Here is a 22,202-nt window from a genome sequence, read left to right as displayed (position 1 = left end):
TCTTTCTGCAAGTAATGTTTTTCTATAAAAGGAGACAACACAGCTTAAGTTTTAAAAAAGTTTCCAACAAAGAAAACTTTCATGCAAATAAATTAGAAACTGTTGATGCCGTTACTATACAATAGTTCCTACAGAAGAATGATAGTAAAGGATTGGCTCGATGTTTTTAACTCGGGTCATTTGAATTACATTTCCCAAAATGCTAATAAAACTGACATGTTTGAACATACTGAAAAAGTCACAGTCCATCATCACACTGTCACACCAGTGCCTTTGACTTTTTTAAAATGTATGGATTATACAATTACTGCCAGGCTCCATATTTTATATATAAAAGCTACAATCTGATTATATGTCCATGCTGAAATAATTTATGAAATAAGGGTGGAATGACTGTAATGTTACTTCTGTGATGAATGTAACTTGCTGTGAATAGTCTAGGAGATTGCAGGAGAGACCAAACTGAAGCCTGTAATTGTCTTCATCTTTCATGAAGAGGTGCGACCTGGGGAAAATATAGATCCCAACATCCAACGCTCCAGCCTCATGCAAACATCTTGATTACTCACGTTCTGATACAGGAATGGAAAAAGAAAATCTATAGTCTTCACAGGCCACACCTTTCGATTATTAAGGTAAGAATCACAGCAAATTACATCCAATGTTTAAATTATACGTTAGTCTATTATTCTTTTGCACCATCAGCAAATCACTCCTGCCACTATTACCCTTGCACTTTTGGATTCCCGTTATTTACTACTCCCTAGGTGTTACCATCATGCTTAGTATGATATAGATGAACATGAATACATGACAAACCCAAGGTCTTGCAAGTCTGCATCACGACAACTACACAAAGAAGGAAAGAGGTACAGGAAAACAAGAGTTAGAACCCTAACTATGCAAATTCTGAGACCACCAATTGTTACAGCATACAGATCACAAATTAAATGCTTCTGTTTTTTTCCTTCTCTTTCTCCTTAACACTAAATTTAAGATGGACATTGTGGTTCACAGGCCACACTAATTATTTGAAGAAGCAACAGGAAACCTGTCCTAAGAAGTCAAATTAAACAATATGATAACCTATCCCTCACAGGCCACCTGTAACAGTTAGTTTTAGTTTAATGATCTTTTCCACTGAAGATGCACACGTATTTAGAAACGTATTAAGAAACTGCTATGCTATTTATGCGAATTCGCTTTCCTCAGTGCAATCTGACAGGTCCCCTGAAAGTCCACTAGCTCCCTAGAGACGACAAAACCACGTTTGGTTTTGAAAATCACACGATCGTGAGAGTGCAGGAGGTGATCGTGACTCCGAGACTGCTCTGTTCGGTGATTTAAGCAGAGTAAAGGAAAACCGGCTACAACTGTTTTGTTACCACTTGTAAGAAGCGCTTACAAAGCTCCTGCAGTCACACGGGTTGTCACTCCTCACTGCCAACCGCACAACTTCTCAAGCTCATCCACCCTTACACTACAATGACCTTCGGGAAAGGAGGGGAAAGTCAGAAAAAGCGGGTTTTGAGCAGCAAAAAGCATTCAAGGTAGAGCTGAACCACGACGAAGGTCCCGCCTTCCCGGCTGCGCGCCGCCAGACCGAGCCACGGCCCCGGCGGGGGGCGGCCCCGCAGGCCGCAGCTCGGCCCCGGGCCAGGGGCGCAGGAGCCGGCTCCCGCCCCAACGCGCCCCCACCCCGCTGCGCCTGCGCAGGCGCCGCAGTGACGGCGGTGACGCACAGGCGCAGCCGCCGCCGCGTAGCCGTTAAGGGGCGCTGCCCGCTACCGTCCCCGCGGGGCGCCAGCTGGCAGGGCCGGCGCCCCCGCCGGTGCCCCCTCATGGTCCCACCCGGCCCGGCAGCTGCGGGCAGCGGCGGCGGGCGCCAGAGCCCGAGCCCGAGCCCGGTCGCGGCCAGGCTTCACGGCCCGCGCATGCGCAGCGGCCCCGGCGAGCTCCGCCGCGGGGGGGAAGGGGGGGCGCCCCCACAGCACGCGCCCGCCGGAACTGCAATGCGGCCTGGCCTGGTTCCCCCCGGTCCCCCGCCCCGGCCCCGGCCCCGGCCCCGGCCCCGGCCTGCCGCTGCCCGCTGCCCGCTCCCCCCCGCCGGCCGCCTGCGGTAGAGCGGAAGGGAAGAGCCGCCGCCCGGGCCGGCCGAGGCAGCCAATGGGCGCGCGGGGCGTTCTTCCCGCCCTCGGCGCCCCGGCCACTCGGCGGGCAGCAGGGGCGGGACGAGGGACGGGATTGGCTCGGCGGGGCGCTGCTGCTGGCCGCCCGCCCACCAGGACCAAAAAAACGACGGTAGCACAGAGGCCCAAAAAGCCCGAGGGGGGACGCGGGCCCGGCCGCCGGACGGCCACGGCCCCGCCGCCCCATCAGCCTCCCCCGCCAGGCTCCGGAGCGGCCGCCCGCCCCGCGGCGCCGCGCGTGGGGGCGAAGGGGCGGCGTCGCGTCCGGCAAGGCTTACCGCGCGGGGGGAGCCGTCCGCCTCCGCTTGTGATGATCTTGGTCACAAGTGGCGCGCCGTAGATTCGCCGTGTTGCGTCACGCCCAGAGCGAGGCGCGCGGCGCGGGGAGGGAGGCGGGCGAGGTCCGCTCACGTGACGTGGCGCCGGGGCGGGAGCCGGTGAGGCGCCGCTCGAGCGCCCGGCCTCGCGTGCCGCCGCGGGCGCGAGGGGCTGCGCCCAACGGCCGCCGCGCGGGGTGGAGCGGGCGGGCGCGCGCCGCCTCCATCTTCCCTTGCCCGGGCCTGGCGGCGGCGACGGCAACACTGGCGGCCTGTCTCCTGCTGCTGCCCGATCCGCCCGGTCCCCTCGCCGGGGAGGGAAGGAGGGAGCCCCGGGTGGGTGCCCGGGGTTGGCGCTGCCCCTCCTGGCTGAGGGCGTACGTGCCAGTGAGGCCACAGCTCCGGGCCGCCGGCGGACGAAAGCAGGCAGCGCTGGCGGGAGGCAGCAGATGGGGTGTTTGGAGTGCTCAAAACTGCACCTACATTTGCGCCTGGCAAAGCCTCGTGTGCTTGTGGCCTCTGCCACGGTAGCTGCTGGATTGCACCATTATAAGCTAGTGCCGCGCAGGGGTGTGCGTAAAATAAACTGGGGGCTTTTGGTCTCATTTGCCACGGGCAGTGCTGTGAGAATCTGCTCTCGTCTATGGAATGGGTGCCTTGAAGGAGTGGGAAAGAATGGATGAGGTGAGATGGTGCAGAGCAGTCATTCATTAACACTATCATTTGAAGGTGATACAGACTCTACAAGAAATTGGCTGCACTGCTTTCAGTGTTCTTCAGAGGACGCGGTTCAGAAGGGAGACACCTGAATACGAGAGGGAGGCAATTTGTAAAACATCTTACGGTTTGTAAGCTGGTGAAGAAACAGTAATATTGAAACACTTTACATTCTTTCCCCCTTTTTTAAGCTAAGTCACGTGATTAATAACAAAATTGAAGAAGCGTAGTCTGAAGAGTCTTTTAGCATCCATGGTGGAATGCGGTTGCTTTTCCCCAGTTGCTTATGATTTTAGAAGTGCAGGTTTACAATTTATATTTTGATTGCACAGTATTTTCTAGTAGGCCAAAGTATCTTAGTTAAACAGCATTTAGCATTCTTCAGGGCTGCTGCGGGGGGCTGTCAGGAGGAGAGAACACCCCACTGAGAATGTGGAGTTTCACTGCCTTTTTCCAGTCATGCAGTGTATATAAGGCACAGTCAGGCTTACTAATTAGGCCTAACAACCTAGCATTTTATTTAGCCAGTTAGTCATTCCTGATCTATTAGCCTTGTGACACAGCATTGCTTGCTCTGGCGTGGGTTGTAAGGACAGTAAGAATGGTTTGAGGATGAGCGGTAACTACAGCCTGAGCCCTTCATCAGATGAAAACAGAGAACCCAGATGAACGACCAGAGTCTTGGTAAAGATTGAAATGAATGAACAAAGTTTAAAACATATGAGTATCGGGAGATAAATATCACACAGAACATAGGTAGCAGAAGGATCTCTCTGTCCAGTACCTCAGGGTTATAGTACATATTTTAATCATCCTCTGTATGATAATAAATCTACACAGAGGAAGACTCCTTAATTTGTAGTAAAGATATCTTTGGTTATAGATACATTTGCCTTTGTAAGGACATTTGAGAACTTTAGTAGGTTATCGAGAGACTACAGAAACCATTGGCAGCTTTGAGAACGATCTGATTAAGAACAGTCCAATTGATAACAGTCTAATTGTTCTTGATATTTTTCAGCATGGGAAAATAGGTAAAACAACCATTGGATGTCCCTCAAGCTCGGTTTCTCTGCGGTTTACGAATTCCTTTTATATGCGAAAGAATTTTTGTAGGCCTGGGCCTCAAGCAACACCTGTATTTAAATAGTTGTAATATCCAGGTCAGTATGCCTGGTCCATCAGTTCTTTTATCATCTGCTTACTGAGGGGGAACATAGTGAGGTAGAAGGCATGATCATGAGAGCTGGAGTTCTGTAAATTGAAGTATTTCTAACAGAAAATGGAGAGAGGCAACAATTTTTAGGAATAGCCTGAAGAGGGAGCCGTTGGTATAGCAGAAGCAACAATTAAGGCAGAATCGCTATTAATAAAAGAAAAATTTTATCTGTACCAAAAATAATTAATTTTTGTAGTTTTAAGCTCTATTTATTAAACGTTTACAGACATAACTTGCATTTAATGTTCTGGTTTAGGTATGTACATAATTTTAAAGTCATGCTGAAAATTTAAATGCTTGTTCTTTGTTCTGAAATATTTATACTGATTAAAATATATTAAAATGCAAACCGAATAAATAAGTATTAATTAATTAATTAATACTAATTAATGATTAGTTAGTAAAGCATTCATTAGTTGATAGATTAGTTTGTGAATGGATTGTAAACATAGAATGTGTTTATTTTCTAACAGAATATGATATTAGGAATGATTCTGCAGTTGCTATATTTCTTCCACACCAAAATACTGATTTCACTAGAAATGTTGCTCATTTAAAGAGTAGTACCAGCTCTTTACTTAGCTCTGTGACTTAAAACTCTGTCTGCCTTTCCTACTTCATGTTCCATGTTTGTTCGTGTACAGGAAACACACACAGCTTTGTGGTTATTATTACCAGAAATCAGTTGTTCAGCAGCATAAAGGCAGTCACAGTACTCATGCTTACCAACTCCGAATCGTGGGTTTTCTTGCACATCAAATTTGTTTAGAAAAGTAACCCCATGACTTGATGATGGTTGTGTAGGCCAGGTCTCTGACAGGCCTTCCAAAGGACACTGCATCGTGTCCGTAGGATAAGCAGGCGTTGACAGTATTGTCCATAAGAGTTTCTTAACCGCCATTATTTTTTCCCAGAGTGGTAAGTTTTTGAAGAAAGTCTGCATATATCTTTATTCTGACAATGCAATTACACCCATAAGAAAACATGGAACAGAATAATGAGGATGTAAACACCAGGAACTTTTTTAATGTTGATTACCCATGCATATATACACGTGTATACCTTCCCTTTTATAATGCAAAATATTCTTTTTCCCCATAGAAAAGACAAGTAACCTTTGAAAAGCCTTACCAAGTGGTGGCTTTCAGCTGAAAAGGGGGACTAAATGTTTTTCTCAATGTTTTTTGTTGTTTTGTTTTTTTTTAATTCAGTGCATGAATTGTTGGGCGAAATCTTATTTGGGTGACTGAACAAAAAGGCCTCACTCTTCCCTTCTGGTTCCTGTAAGCGAACACTCTAATTTCAGCAGTACTCGCTGCTAGGTACCTTTTGGTTAAATTTTTCTGTTGTAATGTAGAGAACCTTATGCAAACAAGTAAAAATGTGATAAAAATTATGTGGTTTCCCAACTTTTCCTGTTGCTATAACTGCAGTATAAATGGTTGAGAAAAATGAGAAAGAATGCACAGAGGCTTTAATGAATGCATAGAAGGGGTCTGTTTGAATTTCTTATAATTTCATAAAATTTAGAAAAGGAAATTTTTAAGCAGCTTCAAGAGAAGAAAATAATAGTTTTTTTCAATGAAAAATACTAGTTATAGCAGTTTAAGTTTGCATGTAGAACTTACTTAAAAGAATTTAAAAAAAAAACAGGATAATGCCTGAAGTTCTCCCCCTTATCCTAAGGCTAATACTTAAAGTCACAAATTCAAAGAGAAGAGAGTAAGAGTGCCTGCAGCGCCGTTCGTGTGGCCCACGAGAAGCATCGTCAGGGCCTGCTGTCGTGAGTACCATTACAGGCTTTCTGTTCAGCTCCTGAAGAAATGAAACAACTGGACTTGCTCCGCCTTGGTTGGTCACGCCAGCCTCTTTTCCGAACGCGAGGAACGCGATGTGTGCCTGAGGGGAAGTGAAGCTGAGTTGCTACAGGCTTAACACGTATCCTTTCTGCTTTTATACTGGGACAACTGAAGACATAATTGTAGCTAAAAAAACCTTTCCTATTGGAAAGCAAAGACAATATTTATGTGGATCCTGCAAGGCTGTTTTTTTTCTAGCAGAATTATGATCTGTTATGAAGCTTGGACTGACAGCTTTAGAAGTGACCACTAGAGAGTATTTATCTTTAAAGTGCCGATGCTGCGGATGGCCACACAACAGATCCCTGAAGCCTGCAAGATGGCGGCACAGGAGCCATGGGCACAGAGGCGTGCACTGAGAGGCGTCTTCACAGAGGCACTGGAGGAGTCAAACGTGGTCTTTAGTCAGACACTGAAACAACCTTGAGTTACGTTCCTCTAAAGCCAAGTTACAGGACAGCTGGGAAGTGGTAAGAGAAGGGTGTAACAATTATGATACGTAAAAGCCTAGCACAGTAGTCAACGGGCTGTCTGCTCAGTATCACAGTGGTCGATATCACAAAAATAAATAGTACTAAGTGGTCATATAAAGCAATTGTATATAAGCACAATTAAAATGCTTTGCATACACAACACAAAACATGCAGACGAGTGACATCACTTATGTTTCTGTGGGTGTGGCTTTCTAGATACAGACATCAGTATAAGTACCAATAAATCAGATCTCCATTTTTTTTTTACTCACTGCTGAATACTGAGGTGACGTGAATCAGACAATTGGATTTTTGACCCATGGACACTGTGTTTTAAGTCTTCAGGCTGTTACATTCAGAAAGTTCCATTTTAAGGCAGACCACCACCCAGAGAGAATTTTTTTCCTGGGCCCATGCGCTCCTGTGTGCACATTACAGTGGTGACTTGGCAAAGGTGCCACAGACTGTCACTGCTGGCTTGTTCACCGGTAACGAAGCTAGCACAACATCTCTTCACCATGGGTTTGTTTGCTTGTTTAAAATGTATTTTCTTTTGTTCCACTGCTTTTCAATACTTTCAGTATCCAGAACCCAAAAAAAAAAACCTTGAGAAAGGATGTACTTGGCAGATCTTCCTGGTCCTTCCAGTGTGATTGAATGAAACTGTGTCGTTTGAAGCAGTCACTGGAACATCAGGGTTGCTGCTAACTTGGTGATGGTAACCCTGCGTATAGAGCTCGCTGTCTTGTCAGGAAGGCAGTAATGCAGAGGAGGTGAGTAAAGCAGTACTAACTTGAATTTCTAAGTGTAAAAAAAGAGTGATACAAACATGAAATTCTTATGAGGGCTCTGCCACCACTTGTTTCTTCACACCAGAAGGTTGCATGTCAGGGGTGTGTCATGTTGAAAATTTTCCAGTTTTTATTACAGAGATGAGAGTTTCAGTTCTAAGCTCAGAAAAAAAAAATAAAAAAGAAAAAAAATCACCTTCAGGTCCACAAATAGTCATGCCTAGTATGATCTTTGAATTATTCTTACAGGTAAAAATAATAAAAAAAAAATTAAAAATTGTAACTGTGTCTAAAGGATGGGGAATATGCAGCTGGCTGGCACTTCATGTTATTTCACCGTGAGAGATCACTGACGTGATTTTAAGACCGGTAGCAACATCAGCATTATTCATGCATATGTACACAGCGTCTGGTTTCTTTTAAGTACAGCTATATATAAGTCTGTCTGGAGGCTGACAATGCTAAACCTCCAAGGATTTGTTTTTGTTGTACTGTGTTTTTTTTTTAACAAAAAGGTAATTCATTGCAGTAAAATGAAAGAGATTCATTTATTACCCTGTATTATCTGTTACGTGTGAAGATGTCCAGCTTGCCAGTATTTACAGCTCTGCCACTGTATAATTCATCTCTCGCAAACCCACAAAGCAAATTTGTGAAAGACAAATATCTCAGATATAAACATCAAGTCTGGTACATTATGCATCAATACATTAACTTTAAGATTTAATGTGGTATCAGATCAGATCAGAAAAGAACTTGGAAAGCAAGTCACACTACATGAAATACAGATTTACTCCTTAGCTTTCATCTTCGCTAAGTCGGCATCTTATCCACCTGGCAGGCGCATCCAAGTCCTGTTAGAGCTACATCCACTGGAATAAGAACGCGTGTAAACTGTCAGCTTTGTGGAAAACGTTTCCTAGTTACACACTGAAGTTCTCAAGTGCTCGTCAGAAGAGGAACACGACTCTGCCTTTGCTGCCAGGATGCACCTTGTGCAGTGTGTACTTTGAAGCTTAAGCAAGGTTTTGTTGGCTTCTTTCCCCTCCCAAGGGTAATGTTTCTTAGCAAATAGAATCCAATTTCAATGCTTAGTTATGTTTTTGCCAGCGCTTCTACACACCTATTTAATTTACATCCACAAAGAAGCACAGCTATTGTTCCTGCCTTGAGGAGTAAGTGACCATGGCAAGTTTCACACAAGGAACCTGAGAGGAATTATGTAACAAAAGGCAAGCGTGCTTTCAGACAGTATTGGCAATTTTTAAAACTCAGTAAAGCAAGAAGGCACCTCCTCTGTCACCCTCCATCTCAACTCATTCCGTGGGGGTTGCAGAGTCAGCTGAAAAGCTTTGCAGGAACTGGTATTCGTCAGGCGGGGCTGGGAAGTCAGTGGCTCTTTCACCTACCTCCTTAGAAACCAGTGGAAATAAGCAAACAATGTCTCAGTGTCTTGAGTTCAGTTCAAGCTCATATTTCAGTTGAAAAAAATCTGCAAAGAGCTGGCAAAATTGTATACCACCATGCTTGCATTGTTAGCAGGTCAGTTTGAACTTCCTGCTCTGTTTTTACGTCATCTAATGTAGCAGTATCACAGGAAAAGCATTTACTACGTATTTATCAAAATGGCCTATAATGTGAAGTCGTTCTTATACATGTTTCTGAAGAATGCAAGTGAGAAGATCACTGAAATATTTGGCAGCGGAGCAAGTAGACAAAAAATGCAGTCTATCACAAGGAACTGTTTGTATTTTTCTATTCATATTTATGCTTAAAATATTTATATAATGACTTCCCTCTTAAAGGACATGATGTGTCTGCAGCTCAAAATACAGACATCTATGGACATATATGGAGTTGGACTCAATGATCCTTATGGGTTCCTTCCAACTCAAGATACTCTGTGATTCTATGATACAAGGTATAAATTTGAAGATCAATTAAGTTTCACCTTGGAGCTGTAAGTATTGGCAAAGTACCACACTTTTTCCGTGTAAGAGAGTAACTTGCACCAAAACTATGGTAATGTGTGCAGTTCTGACCAATTCCAGAGTCAGCATCTTTCTTGAGGAGTAGTCTTCTAAAACCAGCTGTATTTGAGAAAGCAAGTGAAAAGGAGAAGGGATGAGAAACTGCAAATTTTTTTAGCATCCTAGAAAATCCATGGCAGAAAACAGCTGGCAGTGAGTGTTTCTGTTAGCAGAGAGGACAGACTCTGGAGGCAGGCGAGAACAAGGGCATGCAGTTATGTACACGCACCCATATGCGAGTTTTGCACACATAGGCACCCTTCACACCCTAGTGATGAGCAACATGGAGATGAGCCAGGGAGACTAAGTAGGATATATAAAGTGAGATGATGGTGTTCAGGACTTTTTTCATGCATCAGTATTTTAACTTTACGTGTTACTTGCAGGTGGACGTTTCCAGCAGGACCAAGGTGACTTGTGGCTCCTCACTGGCACCAGCCACTGTGGCACAGGCTCCTGTGTCACCGGTAAAGGCACAGTTGCACAATCATCTTCCCTGGCCAAACATGGGCTACGGACATCCTTAACTAGCAAGGCATTGTATAACATTTTGTCAAACAAGCTAAATGCCATATTGCGAGAGGAATAACTGGCAGGAGTCAAATTCAGGCTTCTTGGGAGTAATGTTACGGAAAAGGAAAACCATAACTACGTGAGTAAGCCTAATCTTCCACTTTCACATGCTAAGCAGATGGTGACCTGATTAGTTCTTAGTCTCAGGAGGCTGCTCCTCTCTCTATACCTTTACCTCCTATTGTCAGCATCTTATTATTTGACTCATTCTCCATGATTTTAGCTGACTGCACATTTTTTAGTCTTCTCTTTTGAGACATTACTTAAGGATTAAAAACTGTATTTATCTAATATAAAAAAGCAACTTTCACACTTAAGCACACTGATTTTAAATGGAAATTAAAATGTTCCAATTTCTTCTTTCACGTTAATAATTAGTAGGAAAATATGATCGCACCCTTGAGTATTTGATTCCTTACAACATTGATGTACAGCCTACAGGAGGGAAGACGTGGGATGATGTACCAGGGAGACAGGCAGACCTTGACCCACGGTGTGTAGGCACCTAGTGCTATTAGAGGTGCTCTGGGGTGCTGCATTCAGCCACTCCGCTGGCAGTGTTCACACAGGGCTTGAGTTGTGTCTGCCATCCTTGGGGCATATTTCTCAGGTACTGTAGGACATCCCCAGTGACACTAGGCATCTGAGTTTTGATACGTCAATCAAGCTCTCAAAGGTATAGATGCTGCTGTTGGACATCCCCACAAAGTTGTTTTCTTACTACCTGGGTAGGTTTAATCAGCAAAGCATCCTCTTACAGGATTATACAAATATGATACGTGAAACAAATGGTACTTAGGTTTCACTGTGAAGAGGTACTCTGAAGTAAACACAAATTAACACTAGACCACAGTGTAAAAATTAGAATAAAATTTAAATTAATTTTAAAAAATAAAATTTTAGTCTAGAATTTAGTCTAAAATTAAAAATTAGTCTAGAATAAAATTTAAATTCATTTTTAAAAAATTAAAATTTAACCAGTCCAATTTACACTGAAATGTCACCTCTTTTTGGTGTCCTTTTTCTGTGACTGTGTGTAAACTGTGCTAATAAACATATTGTAACATTTGTAGTTTTCCACATACACTGGCCAAAACCAAAAGCCGTTATTCAACACTTAATAACAAATACCTGAATCGGCATGAACAAGAAATTTTTTTAGTAACAATTTCAGGATTAGATCTTGCGAGTGTATGTATATATACATATATATATATATACAGCTACATACATGCATATGTACACATACAAAGTGTACGTATGACTTCTGTAGTTAGTTGGTCAGGATTTGAGAATATCTAATATGCTCTGACATGGGATATGGCATATCTAAAATAAGGCTAACAAATAGACGCAAACCTGAATTTCTAACACTATTATTTTAGAGTTATCTTTAACTTACTGTGGCAACAAATAGCTGTTAATGCAACCAAGCAGCAATATTGCTAGCAATGGTGTGTAACAGTACAGACCTCGGAAAAATGCACACCAAATACTTTTTTCAAAAGGCTGATAAGATGCTGCACACCAGACAAAAAAAGAAGAGAAAGACTGGTGGATACCGTGTCTTGATCTAAGAGGGAAAGCATAGCTCTGGATACCCCCGTGGGCAGGAGTGGCTTCCCCAGTGCTTTCTTCCATGGCCAGGAGAATCTGAAATTGAAGTTTTCTGCTATTTCTTTCTTCTGGGACTGAAGGAGGCATGAAGATGGTCTGCATAATTCATTGGTTTCACACACATGCTTTTTACTTGACAGTAAGTGGCTGTTATAGAGCAGAACCTTATTTCAGTGCACTGCTCTGATAGTGCCTGTGCTTATAAAATGAGGCTGTCTTTGTTGAGTCTTTTTATTTGGTGTTCCAAAGAGCAACAGAAGAAACTACATCTAGCATAAGCCAACCTTCAGTTGCACTTCTTCATGTTGTAGAGCCCATAGACAGCATGGATTGTACTGTTTTATAGTCCTAGAAACACAGCCTGCATACCTCTGGCATGAGGAAATATACCACTTCCAAAAACTCACCGAGCTTTCTACTCTTCTGCCAGAAGGCTCATATTTATGAGTAGCTGTTCTTTCAACGATGGTTGAAGTCAGTTTCCAAAGCCACTGCAAAACAGGAGATTGCAAATAATGTTTTATGTCAATTGTATGTCCTTAAATACTTCAGCAAAATTCAATCATTTACCTTTATGGAGTGATAGCTTTTAAGCATAGACCGGTCTGCCCTGAGTCCTGCGCGGGTGCTGGAGTGCTTTCCCCTGCAGCGTTCCTTTCTGTGCTCATTCCTAAATGGTTTAAACAGGCAAAGGGAGCTGAGAGACTGTAGAGGACCTGTTCTGCAAGTTGATGACGTGCAAACTGGAGTCTTCTGCTCTTGGAGGCTCGGTCCTTGCCTCGGTGTCCTCTCTCTTGACGTGGGCACCACAAGTTACACTGCAGTTACACAGTCTGCAGAGCCAACACAAGTAAGAGGGACTGAGCTGGGTCCTCCTTTTCCCCTTGAACGCTGTCAGCAGCCAGCATCCTTACTCAGTTCTTACCAGCTGAACTGTGAGCCTCACAGCCCTGGGGAAGTCTGAAAATGGGCGTTTATTGTGAACCCGATTTGAAACCTAAGTATCCTGGGTTATTACTGTTCCCAGACCTCTTAAAATGCCAGCTACCTTTATATCCAGTTCCCAGGAATTTCAGGTGAGCTACTAAAAATCAGAAGCTTGTTTATTTACATTTTTAAATTCAGCCAAGGCTTTTATCCTGATAACTTTCCACATCAGCTGTTCATGCATGTTATCTGTGGTACAATATTCCCTTCTATAGACCCCACATCCACAGCTTATGCCCTTATTCTTGGAAATTTTTGCAGGAGAGAGAGCAGGAGAGACAGGAAAGATACCAACTACTTTCTGTAATTTAATTAATATGTCATTGGTTTTAACAGTAGGGATAACACTACTAAGTTTTTGTTTAAATCTGGTTCAGTTACTTTGGTTGTGTGTGAAATAACTACATGTTATAATAGAAATCATTTGTGTCATTTGTGTTAGGTGTTCTGCCCAAACAGCAACAGAACTGTCAACTATTGCTTTAATTTCAAAACACATCATTTGCCTTTGATTTAGTTATAAATGTAATCTGATGCTTTAAAATTAATTATCAACAACTAGTTGCCAGTTGGGTGGAAGAACACCCTTCTGAGGACAGACCTTGGCCAGAACAGATGTTTACAAAAACTTTTTTCTGTTGTACAAGAAGAAAGTCACATTAAAGAAACATTATGTAGGGATTCTTAAAACTGTGCTCACAGCACAATAAGAGGAGATTTGGATTAAATGGGGGAAAAAGGCAGAATCCAGACCTGGAAATGTTTATTTACTATTGCAGTTCTATTGACCTCAGTGATTATTCCCAGAAGTAAATGTTCTTAGGCAAGTCTTTGCATCAAATTCAGCAAGCTAATAGTATTGCATTTCCTAGTTACAGCCTTCTGTGAAGAACAGGGAAGAGATTAACATGATAGTGGACCTTTCTTCAAATAATTAAATAGTGAAATTTTGTATATCGTGGGGAGGAAACAACAGTGCTGAGAATTGCTCATATTCAGAAACTGAAAATTGAGCTAGGCGGCATGAACATGGGCATACTACAAAACAGAAATAGTCATTTTAACAAAATATATGCCAAAATACCCATTGCTCTGAATTTTAAAACTAAAATGTAACATATTCCACTCAGCAAGAATGAATTATCCCTAACCCTATTTTACAGCATTAGGGATAAGATCACTTGATTGACCAGATCACAAATGCATGCCATTTAGTAGTATGCCAAGTAATAGCATGGCATTTATTTTTTCCACCAATTCAGACCCACTGAATATGTGATTTATATGGGGTGTTTTTAGATTGGGAAGTTAGAAAGCTTAAGACTAAAAAAGTCCTTTGCTGATTTTCTTGTGATGGCTTATCAGTTGTTTGTCTCCGTGTTGGAAGTTTCATGTAAGTGCTGATGTAGCTTTGATATCTCCAGGAAAAAGGCTGCGAACACTTTGGTTCCTTCAATGTAGTTGTGTCTATGAAGAAGGAAAGAAAGAGAATGAAGCCCTGTCAGGCTGTTCTGCTCTTCAAATTAGTGGCGTAGTCTGGTGAAGTTTTCAGGGTCTTCAGAGGAATTTGCAGGATTAGTCACCCGAAAAAAGGACGAAGTGCACAGAAATCCTGGACTTCCTGCAATTGGCATTCCTCTGAAGGATTCACTGAGGAAACTTTTTCCCAGGTTATGTCCCCTAATAACTATTGTTTCTAGCCACAAGGGCTGAGGCTATACTGAGGGACAACAAAAAATAATTTGAGAATTATTGTAGGATTCGCCAGTTCCTCGAGCTCGGCATGACTTGACTCAGAAGCTGCACAGATGTTCAGGCAACACACTGAACAGTGTCTTACCGTGGCTCCTCAAAGAATGAATGCAAGTGGCAAGTTTAAGCTAATTTTGATATAATTACACTAGTTTGGGTCCCTGTAATATAAATACACCTGCATATCCATTTATACTGAAAACCATTAAAACCCTTACTTAACCATTAGCTCAAGTATGCCTGACTGGAATATTTTGAAATTCATGCTGTGACGGAAAGGTGCCTGTGACATCATTGTCTTTCAGACGAGAGACAAATTTAATTGGCAGTGAAATTAAAATTGCCAGTACGATGTATTTAAAGACTGAGTAAACACTTCATGAAGAGTATGTAGCGGTATGCGTAAGATTGGGAATTTTGCTTTCTGCTTGGCACAGCAACAAATTTGCCAGAGATAGTAGTTTGGGACTGTCCAGTCGAGAGCAAAGCTTCCCATCTGGCACTGCTTATGCGCGGGTACCCGTGGACTTCAGTTCTCCCCCCTTCTCTTATAGCGCAAATGGACAAATAAAAGAAACCTGCTTATTTTCTCATTCTGGGAGTGCTCCCCATCATCGGCTGCTCCGATTGGAAACATCATCACACTTTTCTGTGTTATAGTCTGAAACATTCTGGCAACAGGAATCGTTGAACCATCCCGAATAAAATCTGGCTCTTCTCCAAAAACTGAAATGGAAAGAATGAATTCATTAAGTGAAATAAAGGTGCTGTCTTCAGCTACCAAATACCAGCTATATCTACTCAAAAACATAAAGAACTTCTGACTAGGTATTGTTTTGAGTACGTGGCCAATTGATTTCATGAATCAGTCACGCTCTACAAACCTCTGGCTTTGTATCAGTACATGAAAGAACTAAATGAGGTCTTCTGGCTACTCCTATTAAATACACCCCAATTCAGCAAGAGGTGGAGGCCTCAATGGCTGAGTTGTTCTATCAAAATCAATAAGATGCGTACATCAACGAGATGTAAGTGACTGTAGCACCAAATCAGGAAATCCCTTTCGCTCTATGGATGAGCACAATTCCGCTGCACACTTGCAGACACATTAAGGACTGAAAAAAGAAGGAAAATACCTGTTTTTATTGCCCTTCTTGCTGCTTTGTATACTGGATCATTAACATCAGCAAGCCAGGGCTTCGCACCCAAAGGCATAGACACTTTCAGTTTGTTTGGACTGTTCCTCTTGGAAAAGACACCCTCCAAGTGCTCCACCACCTGTGGGGAAAACACATTGCAGACAGAAATGTTCAGCTTCTTGCAACTCAAGCTTACACCCACACTCCCATTTCTGCTCTCAGAAACAAATAAATGCTAGAAATGTTCAGTTTGCTGCTTTCGATGTAAATTTGTGAGGTGCTAAGAGGGACTTAGTTTACACAGCAGAGGTGAAAGAAAAGACTTGCCTCTTACCTGTTGTTTCACAACCGAAAGGTCCATGTGGGGGACCTGACGGATTGAGAATTTGCCAATGACTTTTGCCGGAATGACAGTTTTAATTCCTGGTTCATGAAAAGCTCCTTCAATCCCATGAATAGAGAGAGAAGGGTAATGCCACAGGTGTTGAAGTATTTCTTCCTTCAAAAAAATAACATTGAAAATATAAGGGATGACAGTGGAGCCATTCACAATTTATATAAATTGATGGGAAGAAACAACCTTTCTCCATCCTAAAATTTGTATTCGGGGACCTCTGTATTTTAAAGATATTTGATTTGTAATTTAAATCCACACTCATATCTTTTCATTTTAAAACATGCTACTTCTTTCAGTCAACATTCATTTACCTTTAGAAATATTTGGATGAGAACAGCTTTTCATGCACAGCAAGAAAAGTGGAGCATTATTTTAAAATATCTTGGAAGTAAATTATTCTAGTGCAAAGAAAAATCAGAACAACTTCTGATTTGACCATCTGTTGATCTCAGAACTTCCTGCAGGAGAAACCTATGACCAGTTTAGCCAGACCCCTCCCAGATGATACCAGGGAAGAAATTCTACTAATGAGCGTTAAATAATATAAGAGATAAGATAATAATGTTCAGTAACCAAGTTGATCTGTTTTTCTGGAGAAGATAAGAAGGGGGAAAAAAAAAGAAAAGAAAAAAAGAAAATGTTTATTCAAGGGAAGAAAGGAGAAATATATAAATTATAAATTGGTCTTCATGCAGAACCCCAGGGTGCAGCTCCTTTCCTTCTACTGCAGTTTTATGACACTAGAACTTTATGTACATATAAAATTTGCACCACTTCTTCCTCATATAGGTAAAGCATCAAAACATATTTAGTGTAGTTACATTATACTTCCGTATTACTGATTATTACAGTCTAGCTAAGGCTAATTCAGAGGCTTTTTCACAGAAATAAAAGCATCCATATTACAGCTTATACTGGTATAATTATGTTAGCGATAAAAAAAATGAATCACTTCTTTCCTTTCTCCCAGCTGCCACTCTTGTGCAGAGAGATCTTTCTGAGCCAGCCCTTACCTGCTGTTTTTTATTTAGGATTTAATTTTTAAATGCTGGCTAAGAGAGGCTTATAGCTTTGGGTGCTTTTTTGGTGTGCTCAGCAGACATCAAAATCTGAATTAAACACATAAAAACCACCCCAAAACACATCTGCCTAGAGCCTCCTCCCTATTTTTTCAGAGCCAAATACAACATCTTTCCTACTATGTAAGCCATATGCAGAGGTTTTAATGCTTATTTTCTTTGGCTGGTTAGGTGAGGGGGAGAGGATATGCACTCCAAGTTTTGCATTATTCCTTTTCGTTGATTATTCATATTTTGGATCATTTTCCTCAGATGCTGTAGCTTGCATTTTCAGCAGATTAATTTTATTTGCCTTTTAATGCTTTGTGCTCCTTTATTTTATTTTGAGTTTGCTGTTGAATATAACTTTCAGTTGAAAATAACTTTCCATTTGGCTTTATGCATAAATGCTACAAATGGGTGATCTAAACTCTTTCTACTGACCATTTATACAGATTCTATGTTACCTTGGTGCCGTAGAGGAATTTTTTCACGCCACTATTATTTTTATGTTCCTCTAGATCAAATTCAATCGATTCATACAATTTCCTCTCCTCCTCCGTCAGGGCAGCGACACTGTCGTAGATTCCAGGGATCTGAATACGACCTGTGGGATCCACAAGGCTGTCTACAAAATAAGATAGAGATATCAGTACAACTGGGACCTATTTCTTCCACTTGGCAATCACAATGCCTTTTCTGTTCTACCTAACTCTTTACTGAATGAGTAAGCCTAACAGCTAACTACTAGCAACTGTTTGCATCCATCAAGTTGTGGCACCTGTGCTGATGTATTTTCATATTTATTAAGAAAACCATTGACCTGCTGTTTGCAGCAGCTGCTGATGTGAAAACATCAGCCTACTGAGATACAAATCGGCACTAAAAAGTCAGGTTTCGCTATGTGTGTACGTATTCAAGTTGCCAGCAATCCTTAGATGTTCTTGATTGACACATGACTGACATCAGCTTAACGGGCACATGTCTGAGGTCCTGGCCTTACCAGCGACATTCCCCTCCTCAGCTCCTGCCATGATAGCTATGCTGAGATATGGAAGCCTGGGAATCTTGCTTCAATTAGACTTGCCTTACTCAGGTCAATTAAACATGGCACTGATCTTCATTAGGCTGATTGCTAGCCGTTGTTCCCCCGTTACTCCTGAGCAATGACGCATGTTATTACCCAGCAGAGCTATCAGGTCCGTCAGCGGCTCATGAATGATGCCTCCAAAAGTCCCAGAGTGAAGGTCCTTGCTGCCACATTCAACCTGTACCAAAACCACCGATTACATATGAACACTCCCTACCTTATTCTTCTGTGAGTGTTTGCTTTCCACGGCAACTGGTGGCTTCAATTTTTTTAAATTAGGCCACAAATGAATAGAAAACAATTATGTGTTTCTATATATAAAATGGAAAACATCATGTCAGGAACAATCTGCTTCTGGTAAAGAGAAGATAGGGCTCTCTTGTTAACCACTAGAGAGAGAAATTCAGCTGTCTATAGCACTTACAGGCATTTGAAAGCAAGGGTCCCTCTCCATTCCCTCCTTTGCTTCAGTAAGATTAAATACACCGTAAGTGAAACACTTGCACATTACTGTTTCTAACATCACAGAATAAATGCTTCAAGTTCTCTATCCTTTTTACTTAGTGCAAAATCTTCATAACAAAGGGAAGAAAGAACCTTACTTGTTTTGCATTAAAAAAATATATGTCCAACCTTAATTCCAGATTGCAACAAATAAGAATTTAGAGGTCTCTTGAATCATACAGCTTTAGAATAGAGAGAGGCATTTGATTTATTAAATGGGTTCTTTTCCCAGACACATTTTCATATGCAGGTTTGTCATAAACTGTTTGCCTGCAACAAACTTGTTTATTCTTCTCAAGACCTCATTACAGCCCACTGTCTGGTAGCAGGCAGAGATCATTTTTGATGTTTTAATAGCATCATTTTTCTTAACCAAGACTTAGAAGAATTGAATCAAGGCTGCTGAGGCTCTTTTGGTTAAAAACAAATTTCATTCTATTTCAGACATAAAGGTTAATGCAGATTTTTCTTTAGTTCTCTAGTTCTTTAATCTTCTCTCTGAATTCCTTTTATGCTTCATCAGGAAGTTTCCAGATGAGAAATTTCTGCTCTTCATTTCACAGTAGCTCATGTTGGCTGCTAAATATGCTACACTGCACTATTATTTGCTTCTGCCAATGGTTACAAAAATTTTGTGTGGCTTTTAAACCCAGGGATCCAACTAAATTGAATCCCTTTAGGCAGATGTGTTGCACTAAGCAGTATCTGCTGCAAAAAGGGCAGAGCTGCAGGAGAAATGGTTCTGGAGTGAGTCGAGGGGTGTAAGGACACTGCTGCAAGAGAACAGAGTTGATGTGCAGAGGGGGTGATGAGAAAAGACTGGGAGAGCAGCAAGAGAGTAATGGGACAGGAAAGGGATCAAGGAGAGAGAGCGTAAGTGGAGAAACGATGATTGAAGAAAAGTTAATGAAAGTAAATAAGGCTAATTGAACGGAAATGAGGGGGGAAATGTGCACAAGCAAAAAAGGATATAGAAGAAAGGTCTGTATTTGTAAACATTAAGGTTGCTCTCAGTCTTTCTCTGCATGCAGATATAGATGTGGTTACACGTACATCACTGCTGTCTGGTCAGGGACCCAGTTCAAATGAACCTGTCCCCTTTACCTCCACAAAGAAGCAGGCATTTCCCCGACTCCCATATGTAAGGGCAGGCTTCTTGTTGCTGAGCCAGAGGTTGTCCGAAATCACAATATAATCAACATCAGAGAAAAAGCACTGTTTTTCTTCTTCAAGTAATTTTTCTAGCCCCAAGGACCCTGCTTCTTCCATGCCTTCAATGACAAACTTGAAGTTTACTGGCATAGCCTGAATGAACATTAGAGAAGTCTGGGTAAGGAACACACAGTTTCAAAACCAAAAATTCTTAAAAAATCAAAAGCAGACTGGTTTGCAGTACGTGTTGTGTTAGGAAGAGAAGGGCATAGGATATATAGCTTGTTTCAATAGAAAGGGCATTGATAAATAGACATGTGTAGTTTCCCAGAGGAACTTGTTCTTGATGTTTTTCTGTACTTTTCATTTTTGAAGGAGAATAAAAGTGATAACTTTTTTCCTTGTGTTTCCAGAAAACTTGCTGGACTGTCTCATAAAACAGGATTTTTCTCAGTACTATTAAATTTTCTAATTGCTTTGGAAAGCCTGTGTAATAACAGTTGCATTTTCACGGAAAATTGCCTGCCTCTCATATTTCTGCTGTTAATGCCCATGTGGGCAGAGGTCCACTGCTGCTGTTTTCCCAACATGTTATCTGTTGCCAGAGTTAGTCATACAGTGGTAAAAATGCTGCTGGTGATTCCACTATAATTGTCCTTTTAGCACTCATGAATTCATTTGCCTGCTAGTTCATAAGAATGTATTTCCAAGGGTAATTAAGAGAACTTTTATTATGGAATAGCGCGAGTTAGAAATGCTGACACGTCCCATAGGAGAAATAAATTTGAGCTGTTTCCCATTCCAATTCATTTTCTCATTATGGCTTTTAAGATGTTTTATCTTTTGATTCAATGCTCAGATTAAATGCAGGAACAAATGCGTAGAATTAAATGAACTTGTATTATGGATGGGTTCACGAATGGTTCATCGAATGACCACAAAAAAATTTAGAAACAAACTGTTCATGAGTATTGTTTGATGGTCTGTGCTGTTTTCTAGGGAAAAGCTTCAAATGGGAAAGATTTCTTTTTGCTTGCTTTTTAAAATGCCAAAATACCTATTAGTGATTTGAAAAACTGGAGGGATGCAGAAAAGCAGCCCCATAACCATATCCACTTACTTACAACAGCTAATCTGTAGGCAAATAACGTGTGGATTTGCTAGCACTTAAGAGACATTGAGGTCAATTCAGGACTATTGATGGAAGAAAAACATCAGTTTTGTGGAAGGTTGCAAAAGGACTTTGAAAGTCAAGACTTACGCTCAATTTGTGCCATAATGTTGTAACAGAGACACAAAACTCTTTCTCAACAATCTAACAAAATCCGCTGTGTGAATTCACCTTAAAGGATGCTTGCTAACCAAGTTATAGGCTTAGACTATATGTTGGGTTAGCTTTGCACTGGGGATACAACTAACCGAAAGTTATTAAATATGCAGACTGATTTAAAGATAACTGTCTTGGTCATTGTAATAATTTAGGCAAAAGTTTGATTCTTAGAGATGTGTCATGCTATGAGTATATTTGTACCTGGTTATGCACCTATTCAAAGCATTTGATTTGATAAATCCAATACATTCTTGAAAGAACATCCCATTACGTATGAGCATTTTTTTGATACTAGTTCTCTTCATGCATACACATAAATTGAAGGTAACTTGTAGGTAGACAAAACCAAAGATTGGCAGAATATAACAGCAGATATGAGTCTTCATGGCCAATCTGTGATGTATGTTATTTTACCATTTTAAAAGCTCTCAAGAGAACAGGGTATCAAAGCTGTTTAATGTATGTAATATATATTAAATGCTTCCCCCAGTGTTTTCCCCTTTGCAGGGCAATGCCAGCAATACCGTATTTACATTGCATATAGACTGTTCAAAATAGAAATGCTCAAGGACAGATTCTTACTGAAGTGGGACCAGTGCCCTGGATATAGCATTAGAAATAAGCTAGTATTTCAAAATGAGTGTAGTCCATTGGGACAGAGTTGTATCATCAAACTCACAGCAAGGTAAATGCATCCCTCCAGAGAGATATTATAAAACAACAACAACAATAATAGTTCCTCATTGATACCTACTAATTTCAAGGCTCTAAATGTTTCTACTGCATTTATCCAAGCTAAGACAGGTCCTTTATTATCTGTTGCTCCACGGCCATAGAGATTTCCTTAAAAAGAGGAAAGTTTTTAAGCAATCTTTGAAACTTCTCTCGTCACTTCAATGTAATCAGCAAATTCCTGTTGCCACAGAAGCTGTAGTGGTGTGTCAGATGAAGTGTCAAAGGAATCAGGATTTCATTGACTTGTTTTAAATAAGGTGATGGGTGTTTCCC

At 41.5% G+C, this 22,202-nt stretch overlaps 2 protein-coding genes across 8 annotated transcripts in view; both read right to left on the bottom strand.

Annotated features, from left to right (window-relative positions):
• The window catches only part of ZNF407 (zinc finger protein 407), a 352,038-nt gene extending 349,002 nt beyond the window's left edge, over nt 1-3,036 (bottom strand). For all 4 annotated transcript variants that reach the window (XM_087757699.1, XM_087757707.1, XM_087757724.1 and 1 more), the window contains exon 1: nt 2,468-3,036. The gene's annotated coding sequence lies outside the window, so the exon portion shown is untranslated. The remainder of the gene's footprint in view (nt 1-2,467) is intronic.
• A 9,831-nt stretch (nt 3,037-12,867) lies between these two features.
• Nucleotides 12,868-22,202, bottom strand: part of CNDP1 (carnosine dipeptidase 1) — a 20,696-nt gene continuing 11,361 nt past the window's right edge. For all 4 annotated transcript variants that reach the window (XM_087757748.1, XM_087757737.1, XM_087757766.1 and 1 more), the window contains 8 exons: nt 21,949-22,037; nt 19,817-20,017; nt 18,302-18,386; nt 17,586-17,746; nt 15,998-16,162; nt 15,661-15,802; nt 15,103-15,250; nt 12,868-14,239 (listed from right to left, as the gene is read on the bottom strand). In XM_087757748.1, coding sequence (XP_087613874.1) covers nt 14,134-14,239; nt 15,103-15,250; nt 15,661-15,802; nt 15,998-16,162; nt 17,586-17,746; nt 18,302-18,386; nt 19,817-20,017; nt 21,949-22,037 — 1,097 coding nt within the window. In that variant the 3' untranslated portion in view covers nt 12,868-14,133. The remainder of the gene's footprint in view (nt 14,240-15,102; nt 15,251-15,660; nt 15,803-15,997; nt 16,163-17,585; nt 17,747-18,301; nt 18,387-19,816; nt 20,018-21,948; nt 22,038-22,202) is intronic.

The sequence above is a fragment of the Nipponia nippon genome, unplaced genomic scaffold (assembly GCF_047370975.1).
Source record: "Nipponia nippon isolate SJK-2023a ecotype South Korea unplaced genomic scaffold, ASM4737097v1 scaffold_1, whole genome shotgun sequence".
NCBI lineage: Eukaryota > Metazoa > Chordata > Aves > Pelecaniformes > Threskiornithidae > Nipponia > Nipponia nippon.
The sequence above is the reverse complement of the archived record's forward strand: the minus strand, read 5'-3'. Positions and strand labels throughout refer to the sequence as shown.